The 13,557-nt window shown below is 36.0% G+C and overlaps 1 protein-coding gene across 10 annotated transcripts in view; it reads right to left on the bottom strand.

Annotated features, from left to right (window-relative positions):
- POLA1 (DNA polymerase alpha 1, catalytic subunit) overlaps nt 1–13,557 on the bottom strand; it is a 304,169-nt gene that overhangs the window by 172,606 nt on the left and 118,006 nt on the right. For all 10 annotated transcript variants that reach the window (XR_008518040.1, XM_009234677.4, XM_024240735.3 and 7 more), the window contains 3 exons: nt 12,352–12,484; nt 6,008–6,139; nt 986–1,160 (listed from right to left, as the gene is read on the bottom strand). Coding sequence is in view for 9 of the 10 variants with exons in the window: in XM_009234677.4 (XP_009232952.1) it covers nt 986–1,160; nt 6,008–6,139; nt 12,352–12,484 (440 nt within the window). In the remaining variant the exon portion in view is untranslated. The remainder of the gene's footprint in view (nt 1–985; nt 1,161–6,007; nt 6,140–12,351; nt 12,485–13,557) is intronic.

Here is a 13,557-nt window from a genome sequence, read left to right as displayed (position 1 = left end):
GAGAATCTTCCATGAAGCAGGGACAGAATGGGCAGTGCCATATTTGGGAGACACTGTGTAGACTGAATAAGAAATAAGGCTGGATACATAGGTGGGAGCTGGAAAGTTAGTCTATAATTGCCAAAGTTAAGAGTTTGTGAGATGCCAGTGGCACCTGGGCTTGACTTATAAATAGTGAGGAGCCATCTCAGGACATTAGGCAGTACTCTGAAAACACTCATCTTTGCTTACCACAGAAGAGAGAGGAAAGGCCTTAAAAGCAATGTAACTCTTTATGTACTTGGTCATCTAAAAATGAAATCAGGGCTGGTTATGAAATACATTTCTGAGCAAAAGATAACAATAGTAATAATGACACAGCAACGGAGACAATCTGGTGACACAGCAAAAAGCCAAAGAAATACTGAGGTCTCAGGGTTGGCTGGTACCTCCTGGGATGATGATAACTTAGAAATCAGCCAATTCCTAGAGGATAAAAGCGGGTCCAGTTTTAGAATAACTTATAGAGTAGGATTCTCACAATGAATGGAATATTAAAAATTAAAAATTTCATGTTAAAAAGCCATGTTTTCTCACTTGACATGAAAATACCTTCAGCGACAGAGACAAGATGAACCAATAAGCAAGATACCATCAATCTCCTTATAAATGGAGGTACACTAATTAAAGCTATAACAATGTAAACTCAGTGACTGTAATGGCACCTGAAATCTTCACTTTACCCTTTCTTTTGCCTTCCCTCTCTTCCCTCAGTATTCAGTGAGTATCAACTATGGAGCAGGCATGTGGTTACAGTAGCAAGTATGTGGAGCTCATAGTCTATGAGTGGAGACAGTACCAAACAACCACAAAAATACATTCCAAACTATAAACAAAGAAGTGCCAGACACAATACCATGCCCATAAGCAGAGATCTCAAGAGAGAAGGAAGACTACATGTGCCCCTGTTACCATGTGAGGTTCTATGTGAGCTTGGGACACTTACCTAACCATGTTGCAATGAGGACAGCATCAATTCCGTCTATTGGTTCACAGATCCGAGCCACGACTGGGTGGATCTGCTGGGCCAGGTAGTACTGGGTGTCAATGGTTAGATTATTCTGTTTCTGCAGCTGCTCAGGCGCATAGGCCCTCTGACTTGCAGTGAGGTTTGATCCATCCTAAAAGAAGATATGACAAAAAGACATGTAAAAAGAAGACACAGGCAAAGCTGTGAGCAACTCAATCACAGACACTTGCTTAGTCAAACAGAGAGGCAACAATTTAAATTTTATGTATCTACTTCTAAACATCAAGACCTCTTTTTGACCTGTTGTTGAACATTTTGAGTAGGAAAATCAAAGACAACATCTCAATCTTGAGATCTCATCCAGTGTCCAAGAATATAAATCCAGTATATGTTGTGTTCTATTTTTTGCAAAAATTTGAAACCAACAAGATAGCAATGACTAGATTAAATAATTTCACCTGCCATATCACCAAACACCGAGAAGGCTTAGTAACAATTAGTGTAGTCAGAAAGGCTTTTTAAGGAGTGATAATTTAAAAACATGTGTATGGTCTTTTTTATTATGTTAATGTGATCCCTTCAGGCAAGAATTCTAGTCAAAGTAACTCAAAGATCCCGGGAGTAATATTTTCTATGAGAGCCATGTATCACTGAGAAGCAAATGAACAAGTGGAAAAGAGTGGGGAAATGAAATCTATAGAGTAGTAATTTATATGCAAGATACAGTAAGTAGAAGTAAAAATGATGTAGTGTCCTAGTAGAGTGGCAGGGCTCTAAAAGCCAAATATCTGGCCACTGGAATGAAGGGCATGTCATTTTGTACCATTTACCTGGTTCCTCCTCAAGAAAAGGAAGATGGGTCAGAAAGCCTCTTTTCAAGGGTTTTCTCTTTTACTCTATAAAAATAAAAGCTGTTAAATTCTATATAATTGGCCCATATCCAGCCTCGTGAATGATGTCACCATCATCTCTGAACCAAAAAGTTCTCTCTACTGGATCAACATCCAACAACTCACTCACTCTTCCTCTCATCTGAAACAGAATTTAATATTCAAACTAGTAAATTATAACTATTCACAGTGCTCAGCTGCTCAGCAGAACTGATTATAATGTGAATCCTATTCTTTCATTCCTGCTACAATCAGTCCCTTTCCAGCTCAGCACCCAGCCCAAAGCCGAGGCAACCTTCCACACACCACTGTCTTTACCAGAGACCAGCGGCAGGGGCCTCTTTTTCTGGCTAGGCCCCTGATGAAAACAACCTGGGCCTGTTTATCAACTCGGTTCTACCTGTTCTAAGACAAAATGAAATACCTAAAAAGGAAGCAAACTCAGATTAAAAGACTTATTATTATTTGTCAGGAGTTTACAACATAGTAAAAGGAATTAGGCATAATTAATCAAGTTTAATTCTTGCTCTTTCAGAAGCTTGAATTGTTAAGATGATAATAAGTTGACAATCAATGATAAAAACCACGTGAAAAAATCCTCAGGCAGTGTCTTTTCACACAACTCAATTGTATTTAGACTGCCTTTTACCAAACACATAAAATCTGAACAATTTACAGAATTATGATAAATTGGTCTATCCTTAAGATTACAGCAATGTTTAGTTTAACAATTTTTAATGGTGAATTAAAATAGAATGTATACATGTAAAATATAGTTTAAAGCCACCTGCCTTTAAAAATATTGGTTACTTTCTAATATTTCAGTAGAAGTTCTCATAGTAAGGCATGGTTTTCAGAAAAGCAGTTGAAAACTTTCTGAGCATGCTTTCAGTTTAAAACGTTTTTATTCTAAATATTCACACAAAAGACCAGTTTTAACAAAAAGTGACACAAACATATTTCTTAGGGTATTTAAAAAATCTAAGCTCGAATATGACTAAATTCAAAAGACTTGGTTAGATGACAGGTTTTGCTATGTTGTACTGGAAAAACATTTAGGCTATGACCTAAGATACATCCTTCGGCTGGACACAGTGGCTCATGCCTGTAATCCCAGTACTTGGAGAGGCTGAGCCAGAAGGATCACTTGAGCCCAGGAGTTCAACACCAGCTTGGGTGACACAGTGAGACCCCCATCTTGACAAAAAAAAAAAAAAAAAAGTTAGCCAGGCATGGAGGCATGCATCTGTGGTCCCAGCTACTCAGGAGGCTAAAGTGGGAGGATCACTTGAGCCTGGGAGATAAAGGCTGCAGTGAGCTATGGTCACGCCACTGCACTCCTGCCTGAGTGACAGAGCGAGACCCTGTCTCAAAACTTAAAAATATAATAATAATAACCTTCAAAGATTTCATTATCAAACCTGAGCAGGGCCCCATGGTATGTGCAAGAATACGTGGCATACATCTTTAAAAACAGATTAAGAAGCAACGCTGGTCTTCTTCAAGTGCCCATGTAGTAATTTGTGAACTTCACAAAGTACATACTTCAGAGAGACAACCAGGTGCAGTCGATTCATACAAAACTAGGTAGTCATCTTTAGTAGGAAACTAATGGGAAAATATTTTAAACTGGAGACAAGTGGGCCCCTTAAAATAATTATGTTAAAGGCATGCCTTATGGAAATTATGTCTAATGAAAGTTAAATAGTTATGGATTTAAAACCTAGCCAACAAATGGAAGTTGATTTAAGATCTGAGCAAATAATTCACATAGGTTTAATGCGTTAACAACCTACAATATAAATTACATACCAAAAACATTACTCTCTGAACTCATCTGAATAAGTTATTAGTAGGGTACTATTTCCTAAACGTAAATTTTAAACAAAACAAAACCAAACCTGTTTAGGATATAGGCTATTCTTGGAGGACACCCTTGCTTAAGGCAGCAAACAGTCCTCTTAAAAATGTGTCATGATGGGCCAGGAGCAGTGGCTCACACCTGTAATCCCAGCACTTTGGGAGACTGAGGCAGGAGGATCACGTGAGGTCAGGAGTTTGAGACCAGATTGGTCAACATGGTGAAATCCCACTTCTACTAAAAATACAAAAAAATTAGCCAGGCATGGTGGCGCGTGCCTGTAATCCCAGCTACTCAGAAGGCTGAGGCAGGAGAATCACTTGAACCCAAGAGGTGGAGACTGCAATGAGCTGAGATGGCACCACTGCATTCCAGCCTGGGCAAGAGAGCGAGACTCCATCTCAAAAAAAAAAAAAAAAAAAAAAAAGTGTCATGATACATTTTCAAAAGCATATTCTAAAAATACGGCTGCATTATGAAACAGAATAATTTGAGTGCTTAAAAGCAAAAAATTTAGGCAGATTTGGCTAGCAAACATGTTGAAAGGGCGCATGTCCCATGGGTAGGGTACAAAGGCAAATTAAAGTCCTATAGGTTTTCTTGGGATATGTTAAGGAGAATAAGTTAATAAAAAGAAATATGAATCATACTTTTAAAAAGCAAATAAGGCACATACCAGTGGATGGAAATCGCTAAAAATACATAAAATTGGATGTACTGTACTACATTAGCAACAGCATTTTGAGCCTATGCATATCAGTAAGACCTGAGAAAAAGGAACCTTAACACCTAACATTCAGACATCAAGGAACACAAAATTGACTTTTAAATACAATGATCATCCTATTTTATAAGTTACCATACATCTTCATTGCAGGTTTAGCCAAAACACAATTGTGGCTTGATTTCATTATTAATGCTATTTCACTGAACCTATATAATTTTTCAAAGTTGTACGCTGCCATCTGTTCTTATCATTACCAATCTAAGAGCTTTTCCATGTATGCGAAGACAGAAGTAGAAAAAAAAACCTAGCCTATTTACCAAAATCTTTATTTGCATAATATGAAAATTGTTTTTTTGAGATGAGACTTGTCAGAGGCAATATGCAAAGCACATTAAGGGCTTGAGCGAGTCAGACATTTATGGAAATATTTTCCTGCAGGAATTGGCTTTCTGTAACAGTTCTTAATCAAGGGTAACCCTAGGGGGGAGACAAAGTCAAGTGCTGATTCCTGTCCATGTACTTAAATCATTTGTTATGTATATCCACAGCATATAGCAGGTACCAGCAGACTACTTTTAAATTTTCAAAAGACTCTGATTTAAAAACACATTGATTGTGGTTTGACAAATATCAATCATATTGCAATTAATTTTTAGGTTTATGTAAAAAAAATTTTTACTGTAACAACACAATGCAATAACAATTAGGATAAAACTCTTAATTTCTTTAAAAAACAGTTTTATTCAGATAAATTATACCTTATGGTTAGTCTATACCATTGTAATTTGAAAGAATTTGGATAAATGCTATGACCCTGACTTATCTTTACAGATAGAAGGGATGAGACCTCTCCTTTGTTAAAATTGTAGTTAAGGGCTTCGAAAGTCAAAAAACTGCTCTTCTCTCTTACTCTCTCTCCTCACCCATTATAGGCATGCTATTATCAAAAGAACTGGTAGTGGTTTAAAACGGTGTTCCAGAAGGCCTAGAAGTACCTTGTGAAACGGAGAAGGAAGGGTAAGGAGGTGGGCCCTCTCCACTTGAAGGAATAAAAAAAAAAAAACCGGTTGAATTGTGTGGTTTCCTCATATAGTATGTTCATAGGATCTCTCAACTTCTCCGTATAATCATGTAGTTCATATTTTTTCACATAATTATTTGGACATTTGCTAGGAAAAATGGCATTTATTCTTTCATTATTCCACTGATATTTATAATAGGAACTGCTGCAAAAGGAATGAGATAAATGAGGACTACTGCTGAACATATGGCGAAACTTACATTTGCATTAAAGTTAATTTAGGGTTAAAAGAGTAGCTACTGTTATAAATCTGTCACAAATGTTTTATGAAAATCCTAATGACATATGCCACACCGCTAATGTTTTTTAAATGCTATGAAACTACCAGACTTTACAACATCAATTATTGGGGAGAATGCTAAATAAGACACTGTGGCAATCTGGATTTTACTTCCAGTTCTTAAGAGGTATCAGAGTCTTATGAATGTCAATAGTTTACCTGACAGATGACATATGACACAGTATCTCCACCTTTCACCTTTCTGCCTCCTTGAGAATTTATCCAGAGGGCAACATGTACATGAGGTAGGCTTTTTTTATCAGGGTAATCCTGGGGATCCTTTGTCAATGCCTAAAAGAGGGAACAAAAAAGTTCTAAGCCTTAAAATAAAACCCTTCTTGCACAGATATACACTAAAAACATCTTTGCTAGAATCATACTAGCCACATAAACATAAAAAATGACAGAAGCTGTATGTAGAAAATATACATATTTTCTCTCCTTTGTTCAATAACTAACATAACCAGATGCAATCCCAACAAAAAAAGAAATATAAGTTAATGGGCCATATCACATGATACTTAGACATAAAAAGTTAAGACTATAAATTCAGTGTTATATGCAGTCTTAATGTGTGCAATTATCTCACTGAGTTAACTGATCAGTTGGGACTGATGAATAATGGCTACTCTGACTTAATGATTGTTTCTCAAAGGCTCCTCTGGCCTTAATAAATCCCAAAGGCACTAGAAATCACTGGATTTACTCATGCTGTCAATCAACCTCTACAGAGGGAGGATGAATTTGTAACAGAAAGTAAGTACTATGAGAACAGGAACAATGTCAGCCTTGCTCACAACTGCATGCACAGTGTTCCTAACAATGCTTGATATACAGTAGCAGCCAAATATTCGCTGAATAAATTATTTCACTCCATCTGTAATAATTCTCAGAATAATTTGTTCAAGTATTATAAAGTACCACAGGATGAATAAGACACAGTCATCTGCTATTAGTGGAAGACTGTCTACCCTCCACCTCTCCTCCAAAAAAAAAAACCTCTAAAATAAGCTATATGTGCCATAAAGGAGATGTGAACAAAGTGTTATGGAGATAACTTAGAAAGGTAAGAATGATTTCCACCTGAGAGCAGAAATCATGGAAGAAAAAATTAAGCTGGCACTAGAAGGAAAAGCAAGATTTTAAGAAAAGGTAATGGGGGTAAGAATATTCCAGGCAGAGAAACAAACAAAAAGGCAAAAGGTGAGGAAAAAACGCATTCTATTAGACTGGAACTCAATATGCATAAAGAAAAGGAGGAGGATACCTAGCCCTGGAAGGGGTAGGTTTCAAAAGACAAGAGAAAGGATGGGGACCAGGGTACTGCTGGATGAGCTCACCCCGTTCTAAAGTGTGGACTGTAGAGCCCTGGGAGTTCCTAATATCCTTTCAGGGGGTCCAGAGATCAAAACTATTTTCATAACGATACTACCTGTACTGATGATACAGAAGCAATAGTGGGCAAAACTGCTGGTGCATTATAAACATGAATCAGGACGGTACTATCAAACTGTACTAAGAGTCACTGTATTCTTCACCACCATGCATAGTTAAGAAAAACACTTTCACTTAAGAATGTCCTTGATGAAGCAGTAAGAATTATTTTTAAAGCTCTCAATAGCAAAGACTTGGAACCAACCCAAATGCCCATCAATGATAGACTGGATAAAGAAAATGTGGCACATATACACCATGAAATACTATGCAGCCATAAAAAAGACTGAGTTCATGTTCTTTGCAGGGACATGGATGAAGCTGGAAACCATTATCCTCAGCAAACTAACACAGGAACAGAAAACCAAACACCGCGTGTTCTCACTTGTAAGTGGGAGCTGAACAAAGAGAACACGTGGACACAGGGAGGGGAACATCACACACTGGGGCCTGCTGAGGGAGTAGGGAGGAAGGGGAGGGAGAGCATTAGGACAAATACCTAATCCACGCAGGGCTTAAAACCTAGATGACGGGTTGATAAGTGCAGCAAACCACCACGGCACATGTGTACCTATGTAACAAACCCGCACGTTCAGCACGTGTATCCCAGGATTTAAAGTAAAAGAAAAAAGAAGAAAAAAACAGCTCTCAACCCTTGAGTACAAGTCTACTATTTTGTGAGATAAAACAAAGTACACACAAGGCACATCTGAAAAACAAAGATTGCTCAAGGGAAAGCATTTGTACAACTGTTTGAGTTGCAAGCTAAACTAGCTGCCTTTTTCACAGAATATAATTTTTACTTGAAAGAATAATGGGCAAACTACTGTTATTCTGACTTGGGTATCTGACAGACAATTTCTCAAAAAAGAAGTGAGCCTGCCACTTCAAGGCAAAAAAAAAAAAAAAAAATCTGACAGTATATATTATTAATGATAAAATTCAAGCTTTCAAGTGCAAATTAGAATTTTAGAAAACTTTTCTACTTCTGTGAGCCTGAAAGCTTCCCAATACTTAAAAACTTTTCTGATATAAGTAGGACTATTTTAAAACGTAATTTTTGATATTGTACAATGAATGTGTCTATTTTAGAGGATCTGTATAATTCAGGGAACCAACATTTAACAAATGATCAACTCATGCCACACATGGGTAAAATATTCTTTCAAAGTACAACAGAGACCAATAGCTTTTAATATAAGAGAGCATGAAAAGTTCATTGATATGGCTTCAGATTCCACATTACAAAGAAAATACCACCTGTAGACTTCTGGTGCAGGATCAGAGAAGAATACATTCAACTATCAGAAAAAAATACTAAAATACTTCTCCTTTTTCTAACTACATGTTTGAGTTAAACTGGATTTCTTCCTATACTTCATCCCAAACCACATATCACAACAGATTGTATGCAGAAGCAGAAATGAAAACCCAGATGTCGTCTACTGAGCTAGACATTAAAGAGATGTGCAAAATTGTAAAATGATACCACTCCTCAGGCTAAATTTTTCTTTGTTTTGAAATATATAGCTATTTTTCATAGAAAGAAATGCTATTTTTTGTAATTATATAATCAGTTTGTTGCTATTTTTAAATAAATTAACAAATGTTTTTAAATTTCTAACACACTAAATATCGAGATAAACCACATCAACACGAGCTCCTGGGGTCTTCAATTATTTTAAGAGTATAAAGGTGTCCTAAGACCAAGAAATCTGAGAACTGATGTAGAAGAATAAAGCAGGCCCTCAAACATGGCTGCACATGCCCAAGTTATGTAAACTTACTAAATTCCATACTCAGTGTAGCAGAGTGCCTAGGAAACTCTCCCAAGTATTTGAATCTCCTCAAACTGGGAATACGTGAAGTTTTGATTGTCTTAGACACGCAATACAATATAAAAATCTTAACTGATATAACAGTACTTAAGAAATCCATTATCTTCTTCAATGGATTATTCTTCAGTGCAATGTTAAGAAATTCTAAATTTCAGCTGACATACTTTCCAATTATTAGATGTAGGCTATTTGGGGACTTTACAAGCTAGTTTTAGAAGGCTTCATTTAAAAAAAAAAAAAAATGCTTCCTGGTGGTTTAGGCTCAAGTTAGCCAGAGCTATAAAAATCAGCTGTGAAGTATTTTGTGTTACTTTATGAAATATATTTAAGCTAAGATTGCAGTAGTTCAGCAAAATCACACATGCTGTTTTTCAGTTGCTTTTGGCAACAAGGGCTAAAATCTCTAAAGGTAAATCCCATCACTTCATGCATGTCTCTACCCTAATTTAACCTGTCATTTTCAAGCCCTACCAGCATCACCTAAAAAAAAAAATATATATATATAGTCATGAGACCATCCACAACCAGTCACATACATAGACTCTTCCATTCCACTCTCCTTTGGAAGCAGTAAAATGTAGAAACTGAATAGCTCACAAGTTTTAAATAGTGCAAGTATTTAGACAAATGTTAAAGATTATCAGGATATATCACCTTTAACAAATGAATAGCTTACTGTAAATAGATACAGAACTACAATAAAGATAGTCCTTTCATCAGAATTTACTGTACTTTCATCAACACTGCAGAAATTCTTCTCTATTAAATAAAAGTTAAGAATAATGGGACAGTAAATACATTTTTCTTTTCTTTTTTTTTTTTTTTTTGAGACGGAATCTTGCTCTGTCGCCCATGCTGGCATGCGGTGGCACCATCTCAGCTCACTGCAATCTCCGTTTCCTGGGTTCAAGCGATTCTCCTGCCTCAGCCTCTTGAGTAGCTGGGATTACAGGCACCTGTCTCGGCCTCCCAAAGTGCTGGGATTACAGGCACAAGCCACCGCGCCCGGCCGACAGTAAATACTCTTAATAGACCACCAGAATCTTGAAAATATGGACCATGCATTCCTTATTCAACTTTATATCCCAGAATCAGCATTGTGTACATAAGAGGTACTCCATGTTTGCTGAATGGATGATTAAACAAGCAAAGGAATTCTTTCAATGCTTACTGAACAACTACTATTTGCCAACAGCTATCCTAAGTGATATGGAGAATATAAAGACAGTAAGTCACAGTTTCAGTTCTGCCACAGAAAAATCTATTCACAGCCCCTATCATACTAGACACTAAGTATTAACTATTATTGTTATTGGTAATAATAGAATGTCACTATAAGTTGATAATTATTGAAGCTGAGTAATGAATACATGAGGATCCATGATACCATGCTGTCTACTTTTACTAAGTCTAGAAATTTCAATAATAAAAACTTAAAAGAATGCAGACACTGTCAGTATAACTATGACTCTAAGTTTCTTTTTGCACACTAGTAATACTGTGTCATCATTCATATGAGGGGATTACAGTGTGGGCCCACTACCCTAAAGGAGATGTGCTCAGTGTTATTTTGCCAATTATGTAGTCATGCTAGGACTGACACTCCCAAACTCATCCCTGGAAGCCCTTGTGATAGAAACCCAAGTTTCTAGGAAGGTAGACAGGATCAGGGATACAATATGCAGAATTGATGCAAAAACTGACCAAAGGAAGTCTTTAAGTCGTAACTCTTACTTGTATAAATTTTTGAGAAAGAAAACAAAATCTAAAAGGAATCTACTTTCTAGATGACACAGTGATTCCATGCCAATATGTACACACTTCATCACTTAAAGTGGAGAGCCAGTGCCAAGAAACATTGTCCCCTTCTAATATATAAACAAATGTCTTCTTTCATGACATTAAGGATGCCATAGTCAAGGTACAGGAAACAACTTACCTAAGAATAAACATAAACTGTAAGAAAATATTCATCCCTTCTAGGAATCAAAGAAATGCAAATTCAATGCAACTGTGAAATACAGTTTCATATTCATTATGGTAGCAAAGTTTTATTTAAATATCATCACCACTACATGCAAAACTGTGGTGAAACTGGCATATTTTGCTATTACCAATTGGTATCATCCTTTTACAAAGCAATTTGGCAAAAGCCATACAGATATTCACATCTTTTGACTCAAATATTTTCCTTCAAGGAACCTAAAATAAGAAAGTAATTCATCCAAATGCAAAAAGATAAATAAACAAAGATGTTCAATAGAGTTATTTATAATAGAAAACATTTAATAATCAACAAATTTAAATAAAGATGTATCAGTGAAACAGATACTTTTTTTAATACACTGATTAATTTGATTTTTAAGGTAATATAAAAATGTGGGAAAATGTTTATGTTAAATGAAAATATATTTCTAAATAACATTGTAATTGCTGCAATATAAACATGTTTTCAACAGTACAGAAATGTGCAAAAATGACAAGCATTACATTAGCACAGAGTATTACGAATGAGTCTTCATTCTAAAACTTCCATTTACTGTCAGCATTAGATTCTTTTATTTTTTTTGTATGCACTTTGACAACGAAATCTACCACAAAATGGTAGCATGGTATTTGCAAAATTAGCTTCTGAATATATAAGGGTACTAAAATGGGAATAAATTCGTAATCTAACATTTTATTTATTACACAGTACTTCGGAAACCAAGATTCTGTTTTTCAAATTAGGTAAGAAAAAATATTCCCTATTTTCAACAACTAAGACTGTCCCTAAATAACTTTTGTCCCCAAAAGGATCACCATCTGTGAAGTTAAACACACACATGAATGCACACATGCACACAATAAGCTTACAGGCTTACACTCCAAACAACTATTACTTAGGGGAACTATGAAGAAAGTAGTGTTCTCCAGTCCTATGGAGTGATACAGTGATATCACTCCATAGGACCTCTGGAATGTAAACTGTATCACTCCATAGGACCTCTGGAAACAAGTCTTCCAAGAATTAAAGTAAGGACTAGACAGAGAAGGTCTCTGTGGCAGACATGGCAGTACCTGTGGCTGGAAGAGGTATGCTAATACTCAATCTGTGAGATAGTTGTTAAGCAGCTTTCATCACCAGCTAGAATTTATTTCAATTGCAAGGATGAGGTGGTTCTTCAACTATCTGAAGGAGGCAAAAAACACATGACAGCAGCTGGGATCAGCAATAAATGCTACATTTACCTTGTTAATTTCAAACTGGCTCACTGGGACACTGCCATTTAGCACATTTTCTCCAATTTCTATCAGCATCTTCTGAATGTTTTCCACTATAGTGTCCCGGCTTTGATCAGAAAGAATCTGGCCAATCACAAAGCTGCAAAAAAAAAACAAAAACAAAAAAACAAAAAAAACAAAGACAGCAGTTGATTTTTTAATATATTTTACTAGTAAAGGAGAAGAAAGGAAGATAAATGCCATTAGATTAACATGTAGCCAAGAGCTACAGTAACAGCTAACATGAGGGTTAATGTCGAAAAGGCAGTTACTATTTGTTTTTTAACACCAACTCTACCGAAAGTTTGCCAGCCTTCTAATGTGGGGTTTGGCCCTAAACATACAGATCATTTTTTATGTGGCAGCTAATATTTTATATAAAATGTGAAGAAAAGCATGTGTTCCATTATATTTTTATGCAATTACAAAATTCACAAGCAGTTATATTCTCCTCGTAAGTTAAAATTTTAGAAGCCAAATATTTCACTTTCCTCACAAAGCACCAAGACATTATCTCTGATAACAAGATATCATCTCCACCTGAGACAACAACCATGCGCTAGATGAGTAGAAATATGAAGTCCTTTACATAAATTTTTTTTAAAAAACAAAGATTTCAAACTTTTCTTTCTTCACCTTCATTTTGTTGCTCAGTGTTCTCCCTTACGCTATTCCTTAAAAACTTCATGTTATTCAACCAGACCCAAAGGAAAAAGAAAAAGGAAAGGAGTAAGAAAGCCAATATTTTATCCATTTCTGAGAAAATGCAGAGCGAGTTTGACAGCTGCATTATAATTTGTCAGAAAAAGAACCCCGACAAAAACATTTGTATAGCTTTAATTACTAATACATTTCTAACTCAAGAGAAATTTACATCTATTATGATGCGTCTTTTCTTAGAAAACACAAAGCTGAAGAGAAAACTCTAATCCACAGTCTATACAAAGTACTTTCATCTTTGGGTACATTTGGGGGCAATGAAGCATTTCAAACATTTTTACATTTGGTAAAAGGCTCACAGTGACCTATACTCAGATGGTCAACTTTGCCTAATCAAGAGTAGTTTTGCAGAAGCAATAATTGTTCAGTCTCCCAACTTGACAGCAAGAGGAAGACTAGAAAACAAGTTTTTAAATGCCAACATTCAGAATATTAAAATTGATGTGAAATTTA

This window comes from Pongo abelii, chromosome X, assembly GCF_028885655.2.
Source record: "Pongo abelii isolate AG06213 chromosome X, NHGRI_mPonAbe1-v2.0_pri, whole genome shotgun sequence".
Taxonomy (NCBI): domain Eukaryota; kingdom Metazoa; phylum Chordata; class Mammalia; order Primates; family Hominidae; genus Pongo; species Pongo abelii.
This window is presented reverse-complemented; position numbering and strand designations above follow the sequence as displayed.